At 35.1% G+C, this 26,047-nt stretch overlaps 2 protein-coding genes across 2 annotated transcripts; both read left to right on the plus strand.

The window, feature by feature from the left end:
• The first annotated feature begins 12,941 nt into the window (after positions 1-12,941).
• LOC120255955 lies at positions 12,942-15,538 on the plus strand. The gene is made up of 3 exons (XM_039263720.1): positions 12,942-13,526; positions 13,644-14,570; positions 14,639-15,538. The coding sequence occupies exons 1-3, from the start codon at positions 12,942-12,944 to the stop codon at positions 15,536-15,538; spliced, it is 2,412 nt and encodes an 803-aa protein (XP_039119654.1).
• Positions 15,539-18,384: 2,846 nt separating this feature from the next.
• On the plus strand, positions 18,385-25,838 carry LOC120255958. Its single transcript, XM_039263724.1, has 6 exons — positions 18,385-18,814; positions 19,089-19,191; positions 20,467-20,522; positions 23,472-23,633; positions 25,301-25,414; positions 25,537-25,838. Exons 2-6 carry the CDS (start codon positions 19,173-19,175, stop codon positions 25,690-25,692), a joined length of 507 nt encoding a protein of 168 aa, XP_039119658.1. The 5' UTR covers positions 18,385-18,814; positions 19,089-19,172; the 3' UTR covers positions 25,693-25,838.
• Positions 25,839-26,047: the final 209 nt, after the last annotated feature.

The raw sequence follows: 26,047 nt of genomic DNA on the forward strand, positions 1-26,047 counted from the left end.
GATCAGTCCTGGCGCTTGAGCTTCTCGATCCGCTGATTGAGCTGCTCCACCTTGACAACAAGGTTGGTGACAGCGAAGAGGAGCCAATAGAGGACGAGGGCAGAGGCGATGAGAAGATCATTGCGCTGGCTCTTCACGATCGATTTCTGGTGCCGCCAGTGCTCGGTCGGCGTACAGGCGTGCTCCTAGTCTCACGTCGGCTGGTTCTCGTACATCCAGTAGATATCCATGAGCAAGAAGAGGCAGAAGGGGATGATTGACGACGACGATCAAGCCCTTGCGAAGGGCATCGAGGATGGGGAGGGTGATGAGGAGGAGTATGATAGCCTCTGTTGCAACCCTCCATAATACCCTGCTCAAAAGCTGTAATTTCCTTCTGAAAAGATACAAACACTCACAGATGTAATTAAAAACAACCCTGATCTCACCGATCCTTCATTACCATCACAAACAACTAAGTACATAAGACTCAAACAATAGAAAATACATAAACAAGAGACCATAGGCTACCAGCCTGGAGATCTCTCAATCTCAGATCATCCACCCAAGGAGGAAGATGAACAGGAGAAGGATTGAACGGATACTCACAACACAACAACAATAATAGAATTCATTTTCCAAGGAGGAGCTGGATTAATTCAGAATTGACTGAAGCAGGCCCATGGTGTTTGTCAAATAGTGATAGCATTGGAATTTCCTGCTCCCAGGCCAAAAGACAGAAGAGCCCCTAACCCCTTACTATACTTGAATAAACAGCTCAAGGGTACTTAATGTAATTTCCCCCCTCCCGTTTTTCCCTCCTTCTGAATAGAATGAAATGACGATGTGGCCCTTCCTCCTTTAGTCAAACAACAGTAACGACCTGAGGGCAACTTATGTAATTTCACTTCTCGTAAAATCTCTGATTTTACCGAAACACCCTCCCTTCAGTGTGAGTATGACTTTAGCTGTCGAGGTTACTTGGTGTCATTCTCACCCCCCCAGCCTACCCTCTCATACGAATTCCCCTTTCTCACTGAATTAACTCCATCTTCTACTCATTTATTCATTACTGCAGCTATTCTAAGGTAACCTGCAACAGCCTCCGTCGCCGCGGCGTTGCCGAGCACCACCCGCTCCAGCGCCATGTATCCGAGGGTTTCTGGATTTTTGTGGTTTTGATCGAAAGAGCATGGAACACGAGGAAGAAGGGTAGGCGTGTGATGATGACACGTGGCGGAGATGTAGAATGCTGGGTGATAGAACCTTACTTTATAACAATTCATAGTGAATTTATAGCTTTTTGTTTTTTTTAACTGAAAATTATCAAACTGAAGATTTTTAATTATTTTTATTATTATGAACAAAATTTAAAAATATAAGTAATTAATGGAAATTAAAAAAATTCAATTACTCCTAACAATGAATTATGTGACTTTTTAACATTTTGTAATATAATCTATTATTTTCTTAAATAATTAGTGGTGAAAAGTAAATTCTTTCTCGGATAATTTTTTAAATTATATATTGTACAAAGATTTTTTTACCAATAATTTTTATTTAAATAATAAAAGGTAGTGGAGACTATTTTTTGCTTTTAAAAATAATTTTTTATGTTTAATATATATAACCACTAATATATGAATTGGCAACTATATAATTATTATTAAAAAAATAATTAATAAACTTGTGCTTAGTCAAAAATTTGCTATGTTGTCCTAAGTATTAATCGTATGCTGCTTTCGTGGTTCGATGCTCTTGCAGATAACGCCAAGGTGAAACTTGAAGATACCATGACTACTGTCAAGTGTAGCTTTGATGCTATGTTTGGATTGAGAGTCGGCGAGGGATAGTAAAGTAAAGCGAGAGTTTTGGAGTGTCAGAGTCAGCCCTTCCCTCGTTTTGATTGGTATTTTTAATTTAACGAAGGGAAAGGAAGGGTTAACTCTGACCCTCTAAAACCCCCTTTTCCTGGCCCCCGATTTGGGGTACCGGGGGAGAGATCCTTGTAAATATTTTAAAATTTTTTAAAAGACCTTATTACCATTATTTTTTAAAAATTAATAACATAACACCACTTTTTATTTTAATCAAGTATTCACATGACACCCATTACAAATCTTTGTTTTTATGTATTCCTTTTTTGTTTGCTTATTTTTTTTATCTGTTTGTTTATATTGTGTTTTTTATTTCTCAATTCATCTTTAGAATAATTTATCTATTCTATTCTTAATATAATTCTATTGCTATCCAAATTTTATTTGAAGTTCAAATAAATTTAAAATTTTCTTTGAGTGAGAAAAACAACTAATAATTACCTAATTCACATGATTATTATGTTATGAATTAATAAATTAAAATAGGTTTATTAACAATATGATAAAGTGATCTTGTGATGATCCATATAGAATTGTAGGAGAAATTGGTCTTTAAATCCTAATTAAGTAATTTGGTGTTGATAAGAGTATAATTGGTAGATCATATTATTATATATTCCTTCTTTTCCTTTCCCTTTCGTAACCAAACAAGGTTTATTAGAGAACTCTCATTTCCTTTCCCTCCATAAAATTTGTCTATCCAAACGAAGGTTGAACCTGTCCTTTTCTTTCTCTCACTTTCCCTCCCCTTCCCTCCCCTTACTTTCCATTCGACTTTTGAATCCAAACACTATGTGAGTTTCTTGGATCAAGGGGCATTAGACTAGGGAGGACGTTGCTGCCAAGGAGACACCCGATCTGGCTACGAGATAGTCTTTGTATTTTGTGTGGTCTAGAAGATGATCTTGTATCCTCAAGTGGTCTGTTTTTGGTAGCCCTTGTATCACTTATTGTGGTGTGAGTGGTTTTGTCATCTTGGTTGTGGTTGTTCTGTATTGTGTTTGTTCCTTTCAGTTTAATTGAAGTGGTTTATCTACATTTTAAAAAAAATTACCGCTAAAAACACATCTATAAAGGTGAATTTGAAAATCTGCCATTGTAGAGGTTTATTACGGCTAATTTATAAATGTGCTGCTAAATTTAGTCAAACACAATTTTCTTGTAGTGTGAACATTCAATTTTTGGTCTACACGCACACCCCTAAAAAAAAAAATGCTTATCGCATTTATCTGAAAAACATAGAGGTTAAGTATAGAAATGAAAAAAATAGAAGTTCAGCATAGAAACAAAAATAGCTATTGTAAATGCCAAGAAACTCAACAAAAGAAAACTTCTTAGTAAGAAATGAAATGTCCAACAAACAAATCCATAGTGGTATGTTTGTCTGCCTAGGACTTGATTTAAAATATTATAATTTTTTTTTTATGTATATACTAGTTGAGCTTTCTTTTGTTTTCTCCGAAGAGATAATCCACATTAACTATTGATCACTAAAGATTTATTATTGATAAATTTATTTGCTACTAAACAGATGAAATTCTCATTAAAATCAGTGCGATGTTTGCATGCAATCTGTGCAAGTTTATTTCAATCAACCTTACATTTGCTAAGTGCAAACTTTGATGCTAAATTTTACTTCAATCATGCTCAACCTTATTGTATCTGCCTTTTATAGCTTTATTCATTGTGAAATAATGTGACACCTCAATAAGATTTTAAGTACTGAAGTAAAATTTGAATCCGAGGTGTATACCATGGTTAGGTTTTGTGCCCAATGTGATTTTAAATTAAGTTAAGAAAACATGTATTTTATCTAAAAGTCTAACACCGTCTCATAGAGAGCTTAGCTTTTTAAAAATACTAATTTATTTTTCATCAAACATCTGATTAATTTCTACAAATTTTTTTTTCTTTTGACAAACAAGCAACAAATGCCCCATTTAAGGGAAGTCGAAAATTTCTACAAGTTTATCTAATATTTTTAAAATATTTTTTATTTACCAAAGAATAATGAATGGATATCAATGACTTTTATATAGCACATTGCCACTAAAATATCAAAGATAAAGGGATGTAGATGTTTAGTAACTCTAACTTAGGGTGGGGGCTTTTCACTAAAAGAATTGAAATGTGTGTGCTTAGTAAATAATTCTTTGAAAGGGATGATGAGATATGACCTTGGTTAAGTTAGACAATAAATTAATGTATTAATCTCGTGTGTTCAATGAATATTTTGTTAGTTCTCTTCCTATTGATGGTATATGTTCTTATTTTCAGTTTGAAATCATTTACAGGCAACAATTCTGGTGGCTATTGTGGAACCCTGTAATTAAGCTGCCTATCATCAATAACATCAGACTTAAAAAAGCCCTAAACAAATTATCTTCTATCCCAATCAACCAAACTATGGTATTACAAATATATATATATATATATATATACATATATACTGAGTTTGATACCTAATTATATAACTCTAATTTTTGTTGATTTCAGGCTATTGAGGTAATATGGACTCCACAAAGTGAAAATGACACACTTTCTAAGTTAGAATTGCTTGAGAACTACCCACCTTTGAAACCTCTACAAGAGGAAACATTGGCTATTGACACAGGATGATCGGGTAATTTTTTTGATTGAGCACTAACCTTTGGTCATATTTCAATTTGAGCACCAACATTCAAAACGTATCAAAGTGAGCATTAACATTTAATTTGGTTACATTTGTGAGACTATTGGAGTTTTCCAGCGAGAATTCAGTGACGTGGACGAACTCCACGTCATCTTCACCCTCGGAGGCTGCCACATCAACCTCTTCATCCTTTGTTCTCATCATCTTTTTCCCCTTTTCACCCCACTTGTTGATGTGGTAGCATTCACCAGTGAAGATGAGGTAGAGTCCGGTGTCCACGTCACTGAATTCTCACCAGAAAAACCCAACAACCTCACCGGTGTAACCAAATTAAATGTTAGTGCCCACTTTGATACATTTTGAATGTTGGTGCCTAAATTGAAATATGACCAAAGGTTAATGCTTAACCAAGAAATTTACCCTAAAGTTAACACTCAAGCAACCCTTATTTTACTTTAAAAAAAAAAAGGGAATGCTTTTTAAGGAAATGATAACAAAACTTTATTTAGATGTTTTCTTCTTGGTTTATCATCTATAGATGCAGTATGCTCAGAACATATGTTCCTTGATTTCATATTTGAATTCTTATCTGTTAAGCATTTTTTTTTCATTTGCAGTTAGATTCTAATAATAGTTTTGTTAAAAAAAATTATAGTATATGTTATCATTAGGCCACACTCGCCATAACAAAAGGGCCATTGATACAAATATAGATATTTAAGGCTATTTAGAAAGTATGCAAGGATAAAAAAAATAAAAAATAAAAACTCAACTTTATTTGATTAAATTTCCTAAGAAGTTTAGGTTAAACTTGACATAGGAAAAAAATTGTAAATAACATGATTTAATCATAGATGGTTATAGAAACCATGGCCTCTTCTTAATTTTATTAAGTAATCATTTTATAAAATATTTACTGTTATATATATATATATATGAAAATATAATAATGTTACACGTCTCCTATTACAAAAGCTTTCTTAAAAAATTAATTTTATTTGGACAAACAAATATAATAATATTCTTTATTCTAGTCTTGTAACTGTTAGAAGAAGGGAGGGAGAGAATGGAACAAGTGTATATGCTTGAATGACTTACATGAGTGCCCCTTTGGGTCTACATATAGAGCATGATAAGTATATATATATATATATATATATATATATATATGTCTATACATATATATATACATGTATACATATAAATATAATACAACAATACATCTAACAGTAACAACAAACATATGAACAATTGATTAAAAAAAAAGATTGCTGGGTATAAGGCAATTATACAATGTTACGGGGTATGAATAAAAAACTTGTGCAGGTGATATGGTGGCTTTGAGCGAATGAATGAAAAAAATAAAATAAAATAAAATACTTCCTCCATACAAAAGGTTATCTATATCTTAATTCACAATTTTAAATTTAAACATATTAATTACCATACAAAAATAAAATAAGATTTTATATTAAAATAAAAATTTTGAATTTGTATAAATTCTTTACTTTCTTTTTTTTCTTTTTTGAAACACCATATTATTTATTTACTTGACCTTCCTCAGTTTTATGTAAAAAAATATAATATGAAATTCTATGCCGGAATGATCTCACGTTTTTGCTAATTGAACATTAAAAATAGAAAAGTTGCAACAAGTGTCACTTTTTGCAAAATGAACCATTGAATTAATGGAAGTGATATCATTTCCAATGATATTGACAATGTTTTTTTTTTTTTTTTGAAAAATTGGTTATAAACCTCTCAAAAGCTCTATAATTGCATATTTACTTTTATAAAAAATATAATTGTATACATATCCCTGGAAATATAGGTAATTACGGATATGCCCCTACTATTAGATTCCGTTAACAGAAGTTAATCAAACTTTATTAACTATGATTATAATTTGGATTAAGATATACAAAAAGTCCAAAATTATAATCCTTGCAAATAGTCATTTTACAATAAAAAAAACTTTCAAGGGTATATATGCAAAGCTTGTAATGGTCATTTTATATATTTGTTATTTGTAACGGATGGTTTTTCAATCAATTTGAACCCCAGAGGTATATATGTAATTATATGTATTATTTAGGGCTATGTATGCAATTATTTTTTATTTAAAGATAAATATATAATTTCAAAATTATTCAGGGAAATACCTACATAACTCCTCTTTTTTTTTTTTAACTCCATGTCAATGACATGATTGGCCATTTGTTAATTTATGTTCGCATCATCTCATAAATATGTTCAAGTTAATATTTCTTAAGCCATGTGACTTCTAAAAATAATGAATGATCTAAAACTAAGCGTGAGAACCATATTAAATATTTTTAAAGTAAAAATCAACATATACGTTACTAACCCAACGACATTGACTCTACTGTAAAAAAAAAAAATATTGATGTAAAATATTCAAATTCCCAAGTTCAAGTTTCACCGGACATAATAGTGATAATATCCCCAAATGTAGGTGCGGGCTGCAAACCATATTTTACATCACTAAGTGAGCATGTATAAACTGAATGTTTAATTTTCGATCTATATGTATGCCATGCCGCTAAGAATGCTTGGGCATTTATCCAAAAAAAACCAAAATTAACTATCGTAAGAAATGAAATGTCCAACAAACAAATCCATAGTGGTCTATTTGTCTGCCTAGGACATGATTTAAAATATATATATATATTTTTTTTTTGTATCTACTAGTTAAGCTTTCTTTTGTTTTCCCCCGAAGAGATAATCCTCAGTGACTATTGATCACTAAAGATTTATTATTGATAAATTTATTTGCTGCTAAACAGATGAAATTCTCATTAAAAATCAGTGACATGTTTGCATGCAATCTGTGAAAGTTTATTTCAATCAACCTAGCATTTGCTAAGTGCAAACTTTGATGCTAAATTTTTATAAATTGTAGGCAACATAATATCATGCACAACCTTATTTTATCTGCCTTATATTGCTTTATTCATTGTGAAATGATGTGATACCTCAATAAAATTTTAATTACCAGAGTAAATTTTAATTTGAATCTGAGGTGTATACAATGGTTAGGTTTTGTGCCCAATGTGGTGTTAAATTAAGTTAAAAGAAGTTAATTTTATCCAAAAAAAATTTTCTCAAACAAATTCTATTTTTTTGGGAGCTCAGCTTTCTTTAGATATTTTTTTTTTCATCAAACATATGCTAAATTTCTATTTTTATTTATTTATTTTTACAAACGGGCAATAAACACCTCCCCTTTTAAGGGAAGTCAACCATTTCTACTTACTTTCAACTAATATTTTTGGAATATTTTTTATTTACCAAAGAATTAGGAATATATATATATATCAATGCCCTTTTTAGAAACACATTGCCACTAAAATTTCAAAAATAAAGGGATGTAGATGCTTAGTAACTCTAACTTAGGGTGGGGGGATTTCACTAAAAGAATTAAAATGTATATACTTAGTAAATAATTCTCTGAAAGGAATGTAGATCACTGAAGATCATGATGAGATATGACCTTGGTTATGTTAGACTATAAATTAATGTATTTATCTCTTGTGTTCAATGAATATTTTGTTAATTCTCTTCATATTGATGGTATATGTTCTTATTTTTATTTTGAAATCATTTATAGGTAACAATTTTGGTAGTTATTGTGGAACCCTGTAAGCTGCCTACCATCAATAACATCATAGGTGGATCTAGAGGGGTCAAGGGTGTGCTCAAGTAGGGTTGTAAACGAGCTGAGCTGAGCTGAGCTTTGCCTTGTTCAAACTTGGCTCATTACTATTTAATCAAGTTCGAGCTTGAGCCGTGCTTTCTTCGAGCTTCATTTTTCATGTTCAAGCTTGGCTCGTTACTATTTTAATCGAGCTTATTTCGAGCTTCATACTCCAATTCAACTTGTTAAGAAAATTCGAAGCTTAGACTTAGCTCGTTAGCTTGATTAAGGCTTGACTATTCTTTTATATTTTATTTTTTTGATTTAGTAAAGTATCATTTAAAGCTTATTTAATGAATCATTATCAAGTATGGCTCAACTCGATTTGAGTTTGAGGATCATTTTAGTAAAAACATAATTTAAGCTTGTTTATGGAATCATTAAGGTTTGAGTTCAAGCTTGTTAAAATCTTCATTAAATAAGTTAACAAATAATTACAATAATAGCAAAATAAACATTATGATGTAACTATCTATAAATATTTTTTTTTTGTAATATTATTAACGATCCAATAAATACGCTTGCTCATGACACTATAAATGATTATATTAATGATTGTTATAGATAAAATTATAAATGATACTATAAACGAGCTTTTAATTATACAATAAACAAGTCGTTCACAAGATTTAACTTAATGAACTAGCTAATCCGAGCTTTTAATGAGCTAAGCCGTCGAATAGTAGTTTAGAGCCCTATATGTGTCAATGTGTGACTCAAATTGACAACAATGACATAGACATATATACACCTTAATATACATATATATATATATATATATATAAACGAGCTTACAATCGAGCTTATAAACGAGCTTGTTCGCGAGCTATATTCGCGAGCAAAACCGAGCTGAGCTTTCGGCTGCTTAAGCTTGGCTCGTTTATTAATTGAGCTTGAAAATGATGTTCAAGCTTGGCTCGTTTACAATATGAGCTGAACACGAACGAGCCCTTATCGAACTCGAACACCAAGCTACTCACGAACGGTTAGGATCAAATACACCCCTATGCTCAAGCACCCCTTGCCCATGATTACGAATATATATATATATATAATTAAAATATTAATAATTATAATTCATATGAAAAGGGATAATTATTATTTATTTTTTTTCAAAATTCTACCCACAATATTTAAAATAAAATAAATTAAAATAATAAAATTATTATATTAAATAAAATTGATGTTGGGTGACAATAATAAATAAAATGGCTAACCAAATCTAGATCTTCAAATATTTTTGTTTTTAAATTTTAAATCTAAATATATTTTTTCGAACTTATCACTACATAATTATCATTTTTTAGGATATTAATGTAAAAAATAGTAATAATAAATAAAAATAAAACCTTAAAAAAATGCAATTGCTATCTTAAAATCTCTAAAATCAATCATTGCAGGTTGTGAGTTTTCTCTCTTTGCTCCATTTCTTCCCCATTTATATTTTATCTTTCATTATAGGGGGCTAATTATGTATTTTTTTTCTTATTTGTTATATATCTAATTTAATTTGTTTAATTTTTGTGTGATTATTTGTTGTCTAAAAGTATTTGATATTTGTTAAATAATTTGTTAACTATTTGTTTGGTTATTTGTATGAAAAATGTTGTGAAAACAGTTAAATATTTGTTGTGATTAATTGTTATGAAAAATTGATTATTCATAAATTATTTGTTAAATAATTGTTGTATAAATAAAGTAAGATTGTGAATTTATGGTAAATTATTTTTTAGTTACATTATTTGTTAAATTATTGTTTAACTGTCAATTGAGTTATTTGCTATTTAGATATAATAAGTTTTATACACTTAAACCAAAATAAAAAGTAGAAAAATAAAAAGTTAAAAACTCAACTTCATTTGATTTATGGAGTCGATGCACGAAGACCTCCTGGGTGGCTCTCGGGGCGGCGCCCGCGGCGGAGAGAGAAGGATGGAGGTAAGAGACCGTTTTCGCGCTATCGTCCGTCTGGTCCTAGCATGCAGGTGGCAGCTAGGGGAGCTCTAGTGCGACCTGGCAAATCGTTCGCGCAAGCGGCCAGCCCTCCTGATAGTAGCCAACCTGTGGAGATTTCGGTGGAGGAAGGTTGGAAGACGGTCCAAGGTCGTAAATCCAAGAACAACCCTCCTCTGAAGGTCATAGCTAAGACACGTAGTCCTCGTGCCTCCCCACCTGGCGAGCTTATCGCTGTGACTGGGGTTAAGAGACAACGGTCCCCGATGACGTGTGGCCATTGCTTTAGGTCAACGCATAAGACGGAGGAGTGTCGCCACCTCTTGACGTGCAGGCGTTGTGGAGGTTCTGGCCACATGGCCTCTGGATGCAGGGTGGAGATGCCTTCACCCCCTAGACACAGGCGGGTCCGTCCGGTTGCTAAGGTTAGGAGACCTCCGGAGGTTGCTGCAGTTGATCACCCTAGGCGAGAGAAAACACCGGTGGACCGCTTGCATCCGCACAAAGCTCAACTATCCATTTCACTAACACAGGAGACCTCAAAACTTAGGAAAGATTTGGCAAAGGTCATCATGCTGGACATTGTTTCAGGTCAGTCCAACGAGGAGATCTTGCTGGAATTCCTCCCCGGGGCACTTAACACTCCGCGGGTGGACGCGGTTTATGTGTTTAGAGGCAACTCGTTCCTGGCCACATTGTGCAGCGAAGAAGAAGCGATTAAGGCGAGCAAGATTGGAGATCTAAGTCTTCCTTCACAGCTGGGTCCATGCGTTATGTCCATCTGCCCATGGTCAGCGGAGGTTAGATTGGTGGGGGCTGCGTCGGGTAAGGGACATGTTCTTCTCATTTGGAACTTACCTTTGCATGCATGGACGTGGACGGTATTGGTCGATCTTCTTCACCCCATCGGGGAACTTGTGGCCATTCCGCAACCCAGCAAGCCACATAAGGCTTTCCTCTCGGTGTTAGTTCGGTGTCATCACCGAACGTTGCTCCCTTGCGAGGTTTCGTTGAGTTTTCGGCATGCGGAAATTCGTAATTCTCATAACTGACAATAAGCTGTCGTTTCCGACTTTCCGTCGGGACTTGGAGAAGTTTGTTTATACGTCGGCAACCCTAGCCATGGAGGAGGCGGAACATGACGCTTGCCGCACGCGTTTCACACATGAGTTGACGAGGGAGGCTAAAGGTAAAGAGAAGTTGAATCCACGACCAGTGCCGGAGCTTGAACGGGAGTCGCAGAACACTGACTTGGTTCATAATCGAACTTCTAGAGAGGATGGCAATCGTGAATGGCGACCACATTTATAGGAGACGATGACCCGACCGGGGGTAGTGGCCTTCCAGTTAGCGCGGTGCCTCAAAGTAAGGAGAGGGACCAAGGTCTTGGGGAGATAGCAAGCGCTAAGTTGACCTGTCCGGTGAGCGATGCTCCTGGGGTCATTCTGGTGATACCTACGGGGACCCAACCGGCAAGCGTGGTGCCTGGGGTCACACAGGAGAAAGCTACGGGGACCCGGCCGGTGAGAATGGCTCCCAGGGTCATTCCGGCGAAACCCGCGGTGACTCGGCCGGTGAGCTTTGCTCCAGGGGTCATGGCGGAGGTTGACCGGAGAGAGACCTCTCACGATTGTGGGCATGATTCGTTGCGGACCGTTGGTCCGTTACCTTTGGTTCGAGGGGAGAATCTGCAAGTATTACCCGATGGGTTAACGCCGCGTGGAGATGGCCAGTATGGCATCAGCATTCGTGTTGTCGATAGAGGGTTGGTCGAGGTTGCCACCTTTAACGAGGTATCTGACAGTCAACCATTGAATTTGCAAGATCCTTCTAATTCTTCACGCGTTATAAATGCTAACCCGAGTCTTGGGAAACCTGTTTTGTTGCAGCCCACTATCGTGGAGGTTAACGCTTCATGGGGGAACACTCCCAAGCCCAACCAAGGATAGCACTGCTAATCCTTTACAACTGGCTAGGCCTCAGGGGGTAACTGAGCTGGATGGGCCTCCTGCTGGAAATCTGACCCATGGAGACACGATGGAGGTTGATACGTATTGCGATCCTTCCAAGCCTCCCTCGAACCTCAGTCTCCCGCCCAATTTTAAGTGGGTATACATACATGGAATTTGGACCCTTGTGCCAACTAAATTCTCTATTGATATCACTTCCCGATCTTCCCATGCCGTGGCAAATGACTCTACTGAAAATTTGGAAATTTAGGGTGGTGATAATCAAGATGATGAACTAACTAAGATGGTGGGAGATGATCATGAAGACCTCGGTGAGGAGCAAGATGTTGCTGATCATGATGGTAACAGCATTGAGAACCGACTCACTGATGACTCGGATACTGATTTTGAGATCAAAATCAAGCGCCTTCTCCATTCTGGACAGATTGAGGATGTTACTCAAAATACGAGGAGAAGTGAGCGCATGAAAAAGCCTTCATCCAGATGGAATGAGGAAGCGGGATTCATTTCACAGCCTCCTCGATCAGCTAAAAAGAAGGGGACTTCGACTTCACCGCCAGAAGGTACCTCCTCCAACCCCCTTCTTATTAATGATTGGACTGATATTCAACTGCATAATTATGCTAAGGCTTGTGGCATTACTTTTGATTCAATTCATCTTAGAGATAAATGCTTTGCTCATATTCGTATGCTTGAATCTTCACGGTCAATCCCTGTTGGGGACGTTGCGGGGACCTCTAAAACTACCCCCGCCTCTGGGTCTTTTTAGTTGTTTAATGAATATTATAAATTGGAATGTGCGAGGTCTAGGAATGCCTTCGAAGCGTTACCTAGTTAAGGACTTCCTTCAGCTTCATCATGCAGACATTTGCTGTATACAAGAATCTAAATTAAGTTTGATCGACCCCTCCACTTGGAGGTCTATTGGTGGGTCCCGGTTAGACCATTTCTCCTTTGTCCCTGCCATTGGCTCGGCAGGAGGAATTATTGTGGGTTGGAGTGGCAATTTATTTGTTGGACATGAAACTCATAGGGGTATTTATAGCCTCTCGATCAAGTTCTCAAATCGTACCAACAATCTGACATGGGTTTGTACTACGGTCTATGGCCCCTGTGATAGGCACCGTAAACCTAGCTTCTGTAATGAAATTGGGGATTGTCACCCCGGAATCGATATTCCCTGGGTCATTTGTGGGGACTTTAACTCAATCTTTGATCCTTTGGATAAAAACAATGGTAACTATAATCGTGAGGACGTTATTATAGCCAAGGATCTGCTTAGGGATCTCCAATTGTTGGAACCTCCATCCTTTGGAAAAAAATTCACATGGACAAATGGTCAAGCTAATCCCATTTGGGCAAGGCTTGACCATTTCCTTGTTAACTCCAATTGGATGGTGATTTTGCCTAAAGCCTTTCAAAATTGTCTCCCCAGATTTGGGTCGGACCATGTGCCGATATGACTTGAATCCGGGGTACATGATCCTATCGGTAGATCCTTTCGCTTCGAACAGGCTTGGTGTTTGGCTGACAATTTTACCAATCTCATTCGCGATTGGTGGAATATTTCCCCCTTCCAGGGGTGCGGGGCCTTCATCCTGGCTAAAAAGATCACAAGTTTCAGAGCGAGACTCAAACACTGGGCTAAATTTGAGTTTGGTTCGATCAAGCTCAAGAAGTTAGCCTTATTACATGATTTAGAAAAACTTGAGGTCGAACATGAATCCAGATCCCTTTCCGAAGATGAATGTTATCTTGAGGCTTCCAAAAGAGCTGAATATGGTAGGATTCTTAAGCAGGAAGAAGTTTACTGGAAGCAAAGAGCAAGAGTGACCTGGCTTAAGGAAGGGGATGAGAATACCAAATTTTTCCACGCCGTGGCCAACGGCCGTAGGAATAGAAACTTCATTCCATGGATCGGGTCGGGGGACACGAGGGTGGCTGATTTTAGGGGAATTGGTGACATGTTCACCTCCTTTTACAAGAATCTTTTTGGATCTACCCAACGGCATCGGCACCAAATTAACTGGAATATTCTATTTCTATCCAAAGTCCATCCCAATTTATCCTCCTTGGATGTGCCATTTACGCATGCTGAAATCAAGGCCGCTGTTTTCAGCATGAGCGTGGACAAGGCCCCTAGACCAGATGGTTTCCCGATGTTTTTCTTCCAGAAATTTTGGGATGTTGTCCAAGAGGATATTTTTACGTTGTGTGAGGATTTCTACTGGGGAAGAGCCAATCTTGAAAGAATTAATTGGGCAAATATTGCGTTGATTTCGAAGAAATTAAATCCAGATGACCCTTCCCACTACAGGCTAATTAGCTTAATTAACTCTTCCCTGAAAATCATTTCGAAATTGTTGGCGAACAGGCTTAGTTTGGTTATCAAGGATTTAATTGACTCTTCTCAGTCAGCTTTCATTAAAGGGCGGTGCATTGTAGACAATATTGCCACAGCTAATAAGCTAATTTTCTTTATACAAAAGCATCGCCTTGCTGGTTCAAGGTGGACTTTGCCAAGGCCTTCGACACGGTGGACTGGGACTTCCTCTTTGAGCTCTTAGAAGCTCGCGGTTTTGGCGAAAGATGGGTGGGTTGGATTAAATCCATTCTTGTTTCGTCTAAGGCCAAGTTTCTCATCAACGGCAAGGAATGTGGTTATGTCAGATACCATAGAGGCCTTAGACAGGGGGACCTTCTCTCCCCCTTGTTTTTTGTTCTGGTGGTGGATGTGCTTAGTACCTTATTTAACAACGCCTTGAACTCGGGAGTTTTACATGGAGTAATGTTGGGGGACTCTGGCATCAAGATGTGTCATCTACAATATGCTGATGATCTCCTGATTATGATGACTGGGGGCGGGGAAGACCTTCGAATCATCAAGTTGATCCTGTATTTCTTCGAAGGACTTTCTGGTCTTCAAGTCAACTCTGAGAAATCTTGCCTTTTCTCATCCAGTAGAAATTCTGTGCCGCTTCCTTATTTAGCCAGGACGTTGCATTGTTGCACTAGTTCCTTACCACTTACTTATCTTGGAATTCCTATCTCGGGCAACCGGCCGCGGAGGCAAGATTGGGATACCCTTATTAGTAAGATCAGTTCCAGATTAGCGGTTTGGAAATCTAAGTTCTTATCCTTAGGAGGTCGGCTTACGTTGTTGAACTCTGTCTTATCGGCTATTCCGACCTACTGGATGTTGATATTCAAGCTCCCTTGTTGGGTGATTAAACGCATTGATAAAATTAGGCGGGACTTCTTGTGGTCTGGCCTTGATCCCCAACAGCCAAAAATCAGACTAGTCAGCTGGACTAGACTCTGTCGTTCCAAAGATCAGGGGGGTTGGGGCTTCCTAAATTTGAACACTTTCAACATGTGGCGGCAAATGGTGGTGGAAGATTTTGTCTAGTAACAGATGGTGCGAAGATGCGGTATTCTGTGAAAACTATTCTAATGGCTATCCTCACTGGAACCTCTTCCATAGACAACCTAGGCGCCGATCCTTTTTCTGGAATGGTATTCTCCAGTCATTACCGGCCTTTAGACTGAATCTTATCGCTTCGGTGCACGATGGTGCCACCACTCTCTTCTGGTTAGATAACTGGCTGGATGGCCGTGCCTTAGCAGATATTTGGCCACACTCCTTCAGTTTGGCTTATGACAAGAAGGGGTCGATCAGGGAGTGGATTGGCAGGGCAGATGCCCTCCCTTTCGAGGTGCTTCCCATTATTCGACGTTCGATCAACATGATTAATGCTTCCGTGAATCGGGGCGAGGATAAAAAAAGCTGGAGACTAACTTCTAATAATGCGTTCACGGTTAAATCCTTTTACCACTTCTTGAATGATGGGGGACTACGTTGCCGCTGGTCCCCAATAATTTTGAAGGGAAGCTGTCCTAGGAAGATTAACCTCTTCAACTGGTTAGCGTGGGATAATAAGATTCTTTCCTTGGAGAATTTAGCCTTGAGAGGGTGCAACTTGTTCCAAACTTCCACATGTGTTATGTGCCATGCTGGGGAGGAATTGACGAATCATCTTCTTACTTAGTGCCCTGTGGCTTCACACATTTGGAACTTTTTTGGGCATATGTTCGAGGTCCGCTCTGGGCCTTCCTCCTTGCAAGACCTTTGGGGGAATTGGCGTAATAACATCAATAAATCTTTATCCTCGTTTTGGGACCTTTTGCTTAGAGCTATTACTTGGAATATTTGGCTGGAACGAAATGCACGCATTTTTACTTCTTCCTGCTCTTCACCTGCTTCTATTATCTTTAAAATTATTCATATGGTTCTCATGTGGATAAATGCAGTTCCAGATTCTAAAAGGTTGAAATTGGAAGAACCGATGAGTAAAATCAAGCGGAGCTTGGAGTTCCTTTCTACCAGGGATGCGGAGTTGGGTGTCCCTTCGGAGCATACTTCTACCTCGGGAGATCTCTAGAGCTGTGTTGTTGTTCCTAGGGAGTTTCCCTCCCTGGATGGTTTCCCCCTCCTCCCGGTTTTTTGTTTTTTCTTGATGTTCTTGTAGTTGGGTTTCCCACTCCTTGTGGGTGTGTGTCCTTGGTTGTCGTCTTGTTTTTGTACTCTGTTCCTGTTTTATTTTTAATGCAAGTGGTTTATCCACCTTTCTCAAAAAAAAAAAAAACTTCATTTGATTTAATTTCTTTACAAGTTTAAGTTACACTTGACATAGGGAAAAAAAAAATGTAAATAACATGATTTAATCATCGATGATTATAGAAACCATGGCCTCCTCTTAATTTTATTAAGTAATCATTTTATAAAATATTTAGTGTTCTATATATATATATATATATATATATATATATATATATATATATATGAAAGTAGAAAAATGTTACACTTCTCCTAGTACAAAATCTTTCTTAAAAAATTAATTTATATAGACAAACAAATATAACAGTATTCCCTATTCTAGTCTTTATACAACAAGCATATGAACAATTGATTAAAAAAAATAAGATTGCTAGGTATAAAGCAATTATAAAATTTTACGGGGTGTTAATGAAAAACTTGTACAGGTGATATGTGGGCTTTTAGCAGATGAACGAAAAAAAAAAAGAAAAGAAAAATTTTCCTCAATGAAAAAGGTTGTCTATTTCTTAATTCACAATTTTAAATTTAAACAAATCTTAAAATCATTAATTATCATAAAAACTAAAATAAAATTTTATTTCAAAATAAAAAAATTGAATTTGTAAAAATTATTTACTTTCTTTTTTTTTTTTTCAAAACACCATCACAGCATTTTCTGCTAATTGAATATTAAAATTAAAAAAATTGTTATTTTAAAAAAGTGTCACTTTTCTGCAAAATGAACTATTAGATTACCGTAAGTATTATTTCCAATCAGTTCTAGTTCATACCACTTATTCTTGATGAGCGAGCTTAAGTGCATGTGATTTTGGTAATAAATCCAATGCTTTTAATTCATATATTTACTATTCATGTTATTCATTATTTTTTTGACAAAGATGACAAAGACAATTATAAGGCAAATAAGCACAGAGATGAACTAGGTGACTTAATGACTTTTTAGAGATAAATCTCCTTACCATGCAACTTTGGGAAAGGAAAAAATACTGTTATCAATTGGCTTCGAATATACAGTGCATAAATAATACTAATGAACAATACTGCAAGAGTAAGATTTTGAATTCTTACCTCTTTGCTTATTTTGTGGTGAGGTACTAATGAAACTGCCAATGGTTTCTCTTTTCACTTTTTTTTTTAATTGAAATCTCTTTCATTTTCTCTTCTTTTGATTGATTGATTGATTTATTTATTTATTTATTTATTGGTTTAGTTTTTTTTTCTATTGATAAATGTGGCCAACACATGAACTCTAATTTGGGAGGGAATTTTTTGAATTTAAAAAACTTTCCTTTTTTGGATTCAGAATTTGAATTTTCTTCAAAAATTCTTTTCCCGAAATGTGTTTGAATGATTGATATTTTTAGCTTTTTTTTTCCCTTAGATTATCTTATTATTATTATTATTATAGTATGATATTAGATTTCCTCAATTATTTGACTTCAATTAGTATCTCAGCCCCAATCAATACAATCCAAAAATTAAAAATTTTAAAAATTTTACTATTTAAAAACCACAAATAATAACATGTGTTGTGTTTTTTTGAAACCCTAGGGCCATTTTGAAAGACATCTTTTGAAATTTTAAACCTTAATATAAATACACACCGCCACGAAACCAAGCACAAACACAATGTCCTCCTCTCTGCTCTTCCCTGCGACCACGCCATTCAATCCAATCCTTCAATCCAGTCGCTGTTTTCGGAAGCCATTGATGGCTTCCTTGCTGTTTTCTTGCCTGTTTCTTGCGCTTTCTGTTGGTTCCTTTGCTGTTCCTGGTGGTAGAATGGGTGGGAGCTTTTTCCCCTCTCCTCCTCCTCCTCCTCCTCCTCTTTCTTCTTCGTCTCCTCATCCTTCTTCTAATTCACTCTATTCTTATCATTCCTGTTCTTCCTATCCTGAAACTTCTAAACCAGGGGATAGTTCCTGTTCTTCTTCTGGTGAAACTTCTAATCCATCAGGTTTCAATTGGGCATTTTTGGTAGTGCCTCTAATTGCAGTTGTTGCTCTTGTCGCTGGTATTTTCATCAAGCAGAGGCCGGATAGTATGATTCATGTTTATAAGCTGCAGGTTTATCTTAAAACATTTGATTTCTTTTTCTTTTTTTTTTCCAATCATTTGTTTTTTAGCTTTGGTTTTATCTTTCTTTGTTGATGTCGTCTGCAACTTTATTTATTATTATTATTTTTGTTAACATTGTATGAATCTTAGTTTAGGGTTTTTTCTTTTTTTAATAGTACCAAATGTTTCCTTTTGCTGTTGAATTTAGATAATGTCATCTGTAAGCTTGTGTTGTTAACAACTGTTTATATTTTAATTATCTCATTTTTTGTCACTTTATTAGATTGCTTTATTTTGTCGGCCATGATCAATTTGAAGGGAGCTCAACCTGATCGCTGAAACTGTTGACACAACTAATCAAATTGGGATGAAAACCATCGTGGCGGGTAAAGCTTAAAATGAATTTAGTTTTTGCCCTTTCTTTTCAAGGCTGGGCCTTTACCCTACTTCTAACATTTGTAGTACCCATTTTTTCAAAAAAATTAAGTATAAAATTTTCTATTTATGGCAATTCAATTGGTTAAAAATTAACTTTTACAAGGCCATGGAAGCTTGAAAGCAATTGCTGCAAAATGAGAGTTATCTTTTTTTCATTAGTTTGTGGTGTTATCTTAGAGGTCTTTTAGTTTTTCTATTGGTCACTTATTGGAAGCCAAAATATCAAAGAAGGGATAATAATTGTCTTGATCATATGTAAAACAGTACAAGTAGCAATGTAGCATGTGGTTCGCTGTGGGATTTCTTTAAACCCATAAGCCTATATATATATATATATATATATATATTTCTCAATTGAGTTTGATTTAGCTAAATTGTGTAATTTAGGCCTAGGAAATTATGACAAAAGTGGGCCTTTGACTGCAATATAAAGTGAATTGGTTGGTTGGATGAAATACTCTTCCTTCTTGTTTGAGGTTCATGAAACCAAAATAACTCTCTAAAGATCTTTTTGAGCTTGAAAGCATAATTTAATAAGAAAGATGGTTAGACTAAGATAATGAACTCTCATCTTCTTCATAGCACCTACTATAATCAACAATGTATATTCAGAAAACAAACCCTATGTTTTATGAATTCTGAGCAAAAGCTAGTATGGAATAAGGAATTAGATCAATTAAAGATTGGTCCATCTGGGTTGTGTGCTGAGAATGTGAGTGGGTGAGATCGCTTGTGTAGGGTTTGTTTGAGGATGGGAATCCTTATTAAAGCAACAAAACAGAATTCATTTAGCTTTTAGAAAAGATTCATCTCTCCTTTGTAGAGATTTCAAACCTTATCTAAGTAAAAAATTAATAACAAATAAACTTGAGAAAATGAGGTGATATGTTGAGTCTTGACACAACTTTTCAATATGGCCTGAGTTTTTTTTATTATCATTCAACACATGCATGCTCTTCCAAGATTTCCTTTTCAACGAATTTCATGAGATTTCCTTTCTCTCTTTCTTTCCTTTTCTTGTTCCTGTTTTCACTATGCTCATCTTATTTACTTGATGGTTTGATAATATAGTAAAAGATATTCTTAATTTTTTTCTTTTTTTGCATTGTGTACTGCATTCGCTGGCAAAGATTCATATTTGGTTGTTTTATTTCTGGATTTCTAATTCCTGCACTACTTCATATTTCTATTTTATGACACATTTTTTCTTTACCATGTGGCAGAGAGTTCTATGGTTTTACTGCGACTGTTGGATTACTGCATTTATGCTCACTCATCTGTAAGCAATTTTCCATGTCTTTTTATTTGTTAATTTAAATATGATAATTTATATCATTATGTTATTTTTGCATCTGTTTATCGACTATCAGCAAGAATATATACATCATTTCCATTCTTAAAAACAGTTTTAAACTTATTGTTGACTTTATTAAAGGTTTATTTGTAGAATATGAGTCATTATGCTCATGATCGACTCTAGTCTGCATTTTTCCATTGATTTCATATATTTTGTTTTAGAGGTCTTTTCATTAGAATAACAATCTTGAGAGATGCATTCATTATATTGATGATTCACCTGACTTTTCTCCGAATTTATTAGCAACAAATGACTGGATTCTAGCTTGATAGTCAAGTTTAGTAGTAGTGTGTCAGGTTCAGAACCATAGTTCAATGGACTTGGCTTAATGGGTTAGGACACTAAACTAGTTGCTGTTATATGACCAAGAGTTGAAGATAGTTGTCATGGGCTTTTGTTTTGTTAGCAACACCTTCAATGAGATTTTAAAATCTTAATAATCTGGAAAGTATTAGATTATCAATTTGTGTATTGTTCTGACACATCGAAAAGTATAGCTGGAAAGAACATATATTTGACATGTCCTTTTTTTCACTAGTTTTCCTTTTCCATCAATGGAGTGTAGGGTGTGATGAGTTTATGGTTTTGCATATGACCTTGATAGAGTTTTGCCTGGGGATTTGTGAAGGGAGAAAACCATCAATTATAGGCCCACTTGTTTTTGTCTAATTGTTGTTAGAGGCTTCTGTATGACTGATTAATCATTGGTCAGGTAGTCACTAAACCTATAATCTCCTGACTGGATTACCATGCAGGAGATTAGGCAAGGATTGGTCAATTCATGTCCTCCCCTAATGCAAGGAAGGTGCTTAGTTCTGATGACCTTGTTTGCCCCAATTCAACTCCATAGAATCTGTTGTCTAATCAAAACAAACTCCAATCTGTTATTTATCATTACAGTCCAAGCAAGTGAACCCAAGTTAGCTAACCACACCGGCACACCCTAAACCAGAGCTCAACAGACTGGTCATATATTTGTAGGGTTAGACACGCAATGTAATGCAAGGCCTTTACAAGTGTAGAAATGAATCATGAGGGACAAGTCTAAGTCAAACACCAAGTAAAACACAAGTTGCAGTAATTTAAACTCTAGCAAATGAAAAGGTTTTGAAGCCTGGTCAGAATTTCAACAAGTCCACACACAGAATCTAACAAGGTTGGCTAATGAGAAAGTTCCTACAAAAACCTCCAAGCTATCTAAGCATTGTCGTTTGAAAAAGGGTTAAGAATATAATGAGCTTGGTAATCTAATAGGTCTTTCAACCACTTACCTAATTAATCATGCATGTAATTTAAAATACCTTGTAATAACATAGAGATTCGTAGTTTGGACTGGCATCCTTCAAAGAACTTTTGAATCAAATATTTCTTCACAACTACTTTAAGAATAAAGCTTAACATATTAAAATATCATAATTTTATATTTGTAGTCAAAATAGTATATAGTCCAGCAAATATATTATTGCCACATTACTACCCTTGTGTCACAAGCCAAAATATTAAAATTTATTGCAACAAATTATTGGATTTACCACAATCTTATCTTGGTGGCTTGGTCAGAATATTAGAAACCATTATTTGGTTATGGATAACTTAGTATTGAAGCTAGTTTCATAACAGAGACAACTAGTTACATAACAGAGGCATGCCAACATGGCCAATGATAATCCTCAGTGGCAAAGACCATAATGAAGTCATATTCAATGTCCATGTTGTAAATTTAATACAAATTCTAGATCAAGAGTATTTTCAAACAAAACATTCCTAGTTATTTATTAGGTTGGAAGAAGAAATAAATCATAGCTTGAAAAGCAGTAGTATAACAACTTATATTTCAAAGAGAAATTTTTAAAAGATCAAATAAATAAATTTTAGAATCTACCCATAACATGTTTTGTTGCAATATAGCTCTATTTTGACCAGCTGGCTTTAGCCACTTCAGATTAGTCGTGAGGTGGATATTGAAGTTGGCTTTTGGAATTCTGGTTTTTCTTTTAATTTAATTTATGTTATCTTTTTAGAGCCTCTTCTTTAATTGTGAAAGCCAGCATATAAAAGGCCAGAAGCATTGTAGCACTAGCCTTGAGTTTTTTTTAAAATAATAACCATCAACAATCCCAAATGAATCCAAGAGAATCTCAAGAGGGTCTAGGGCTTTTATCAAACAACTCCATAGACAGTAGAGTTCTCAAGCATGATTGAAAGGATTGAGAAATTGAAAGAGCTTTAATTGATTAAGCTTGGTTTGATAAATTAATTTCTTCTTCTTTGTGGACTACTTAGTGGATACTTTGGTCATCTGTAGCTTTGTTCTTGTTCTTTGTGTTAGTTAATATTTTTTTTCTATAAGAAAGAAAGAATGAAAAAAGAAAGTTCATTACTTTCCATGACATAAACATTGCCATACCCTATAATGGTAGCAACTCTTTGCCTTCCCTTAGACACAAACAACCATAAATTGGTTATGGATGCATTGACTAATATGGAAATTGAGAGCAAAGAGCTTTCTCTTGTCTAAAATTGGATCACTTATCAATAAGGCGTATTAGAATAAATAATAGTCTTGTATTGGTTCAGTTTGTAAATATGGACATGAATGTGTAGTTTTGGTCTCTCATGCTATCAACTTAGCTTTTGGATTAAGCCTATGTAATGTGTTCGGGTTGCATCTAATAGATTTGTGTGGTGTTTGACATAAGTATTGTTTCTGCTACCTATTCTGGCTTTCCTGTAGATGCATTATTTCATTTTTTAAGGTGGCTACTATTTCTTCATGATGGCAACAACTGAGTGATATTTGAAGAATTGGGAAATTATGGGCATCATATTTGGTCTACACATGATTGACCTCCTACTATTTCTTCATTGTAGGTGGATTCTAAGCAAACTACCGAGGATGCAGAGAAATCTTTCATTGAACATTCAATTGAGGAACGAGTGAAATTGGACGAAGAGACTCTTGTTAATTTCAATAACTTCAAGAAACATGTACTTCTCAATGAAACAACAAATGATCTGAATGAGTACACAGTGGTATGTTTGCTTACATTAACTTTAATTTAAAATGCATGTAATATTTTTGTGTCTTTTAGTTCAATTGTTCTTTTCTTGCTGAAGAGAGTATTCTGGCAATTGATCATTTAGTAACAATGCTTGTTAGTAACTTTGCATGGTGGTAATCTAATGAAATACTTGGCAGGAATCAGGTATGAATGTTTGCGTTTAGTTTGTATTCTTATTATTATTATTATTATTATTATTATTATTATTATTATTATTATTATTATTATTATTTTCTTTTTGGTTATTGCTGTTAGTCTATAGAAGGTTCCTTTTATCACATGTTTCCTAAACAATCATCTTTGATGTGGGGTTTTTTCTGAAACGCGGTCAACAAAGTATATATAGACGTATTTTATCTTGGTTCTCGTTTCCTCACTAATTATGTATTTCTAATCATATGCCAAGTGGTAAGCATATCACTCAATATAGTCAAATAAGTTAAACTTGAAAGCATGAGGACTATAATGAACATTTTCAAAGTAGAAATGAACATTACTAGGAACCAAATATCACTTTGTAAAATGCCAAGAACCTCAAGAAGAGAATTTCTCAGCAAGAAATGAAATGGTCCAACAAACAAGTTCATAATGGTGTGTTTGTCTACCTAGTACTTGACCTAAAGTGAGGATAATTCTTTCCTGTGTGTATTAGTTGAGTTTTCATTTGTTTTCCCCGAAGAGATAATCCTCAGTGAGGGTTGATCATTTATTAACTAAAAATTTGTTGTTGGTGAATTTATTTACTACTAGACAGATGAAGTTCTCACAAATAATCCTGCATGTTTGCATGTAGTCTAGCAAGTTTATTTTCATCAAAATACATTTACAAAGTGCAAACTTTGATGCTAAACTTATATAATTTGTTGTCAACATAATATTATGCACAACCTTATTTTGTCTCCCTTATATTGCTCTACTCATTGTGAAATAATGTGGTGCCTTAGTAAAATCTCAATTATCGAAGTAAAATTTGAATCTGAAGGTGTATACATTGGTTAGGTTTTGTGCCCAATTTAGTGTTAAATAAAGTTAAAAATGTTTGTTTTACCTAAAAATTCTCAAACAAAATCTATACTAGGTATGAGCTTCTTTCAGATATAGATAATAGGTTAGTTTCCACACTTAACATTCAAACACCCTCCTTTTGCGTAGGCTTGTCTAGATATTCATTCATTTATTTATTTTTCATCAAACATCTGATTAGCTACTGCATATTTTCAACTAATATTGAAAATGCATATCAATTTCCTTCTTGAGAAACACATTATCATTGAAATATCAAAAAGTAAAAGATAAAGCACAATGGACAGTAAAGGGCAAACACAGGCATCTAGAAAATTTAAGAGCTTATTTAGTTAACGTGATGATTCATGGTAGTACTTGGAACATGTTCAAAAAATAACTGTCGCACATTTACTGTGGGAGGCTCTCATTAAAAACTGAAAATGTTTGTGCTTACCAAGTAATTTTATGAAAGGGATGTAGTTCACCAGAGATTAGATATATGACCTTGATTAAATTAAGATAGAATGCCTGAATCTAGCAACATAATTGCTTCGTGTTTAATGGATAATTTCTTAGTTCTCTACATATTTATGGCACATCTTTTTATTTTCATTATTTTGCAATTATTTGTAGGTCACAATTCTGGTAGTTGTCGCGGGATCTTTGAAACAACCTGTGCTCAACAATATCTTGGACTTGAAAGACGCCTTAAACAAGTTGTCTGCTATTTCAATCAGCCAAACTCTGGTATTACCAATATAATATATATATATATATATATATAATGAATGAAGGATACGTTATGCATTTCAAGGGATACAATTGTGTTTGATACCTAATTAGTTGGCTCTAATTCTTGTTCATTTCAGGCTGCTGAGGTAATGTGGACTCCCCATAGTGAGAAGGACACATTTTCTGAGTTAGAAATGCTCGAGAGCTTTCCACTTTTGAAACCACTAGATAAGAGATACAAAGCGCTGACAAAAGATGCCTTTTCAACATACAATAATCCCATTTTTGAATGATCCCATTTTAACATACAACTATCCAATTTTGAATGATCCCATTTGAACATACAATTAGTCTTTAATCCAGCAGAAAATGATCTTAGGAAACAATTAGATATTTTCTTCTTTTGATTTACAGTCTGCTAACACAATAAACTTCAAAACATATTTTTGTCCATATTATATCTGAATTTTGGTTTTTCTGTTAAGCTTACTTTTGTCATTTGTACTTAGATTCTAATTACGGTTGAGTTACAAAAAAAAGTTATAATTAACCTAGTGGTGGGTGCTGCCTGACCCGGCACGGCAAGGGCCCACCATGGCCAGGTATTATGTTTGTTTGGGCCAGCGCGGTCCACTTACTAGTAATGTG

Source organism: Dioscorea cayenensis, unplaced genomic scaffold, assembly GCF_009730915.1.
Source record: "Dioscorea cayenensis subsp. rotundata cultivar TDr96_F1 unplaced genomic scaffold, TDr96_F1_v2_PseudoChromosome.rev07_lg8_w22 25.fasta BLBR01001250.1, whole genome shotgun sequence".
In the NCBI taxonomy this organism is placed as follows: domain Eukaryota; kingdom Viridiplantae; phylum Streptophyta; class Magnoliopsida; order Dioscoreales; family Dioscoreaceae; genus Dioscorea; species Dioscorea cayenensis.

Bases quoted from the DNA above. Each gene is read 5' to 3' on its own strand.
- LOC120255955 (XM_039263720.1), top strand. From the start codon at position 12,942: ATGCCTTCGAAGCGTTACCTAGTTAAGGACTTCCTTCAGCTTCATCAT. The intron at 13,527-13,643 runs GTGATTTTGCCT...CGCTTCGAACAG, and splicing joins TTGTTAACTCCAATTGGATG to GCTTGGTGTTTGGCTGACAA. The intron at 14,571-14,638 runs GTAGACAATATT...TGCTGGTTCAAG, and splicing joins TCATTAAAGGGCGGTGCATT to GTGGACTTTGCCAAGGCCTT.
- LOC120255958 (XM_039263724.1), top strand. The intron at 23,634-25,300 runs GTATGTTTGCTT...AATTATTTGTAG, and splicing joins ATCTGAATGAGTACACAGTG to GTCACAATTCTGGTAGTTGT. The intron at 25,415-25,536 runs GTATTACCAATA...TGTTCATTTCAG, and splicing joins TTTCAATCAGCCAAACTCTG to GCTGCTGAGGTAATGTGGAC.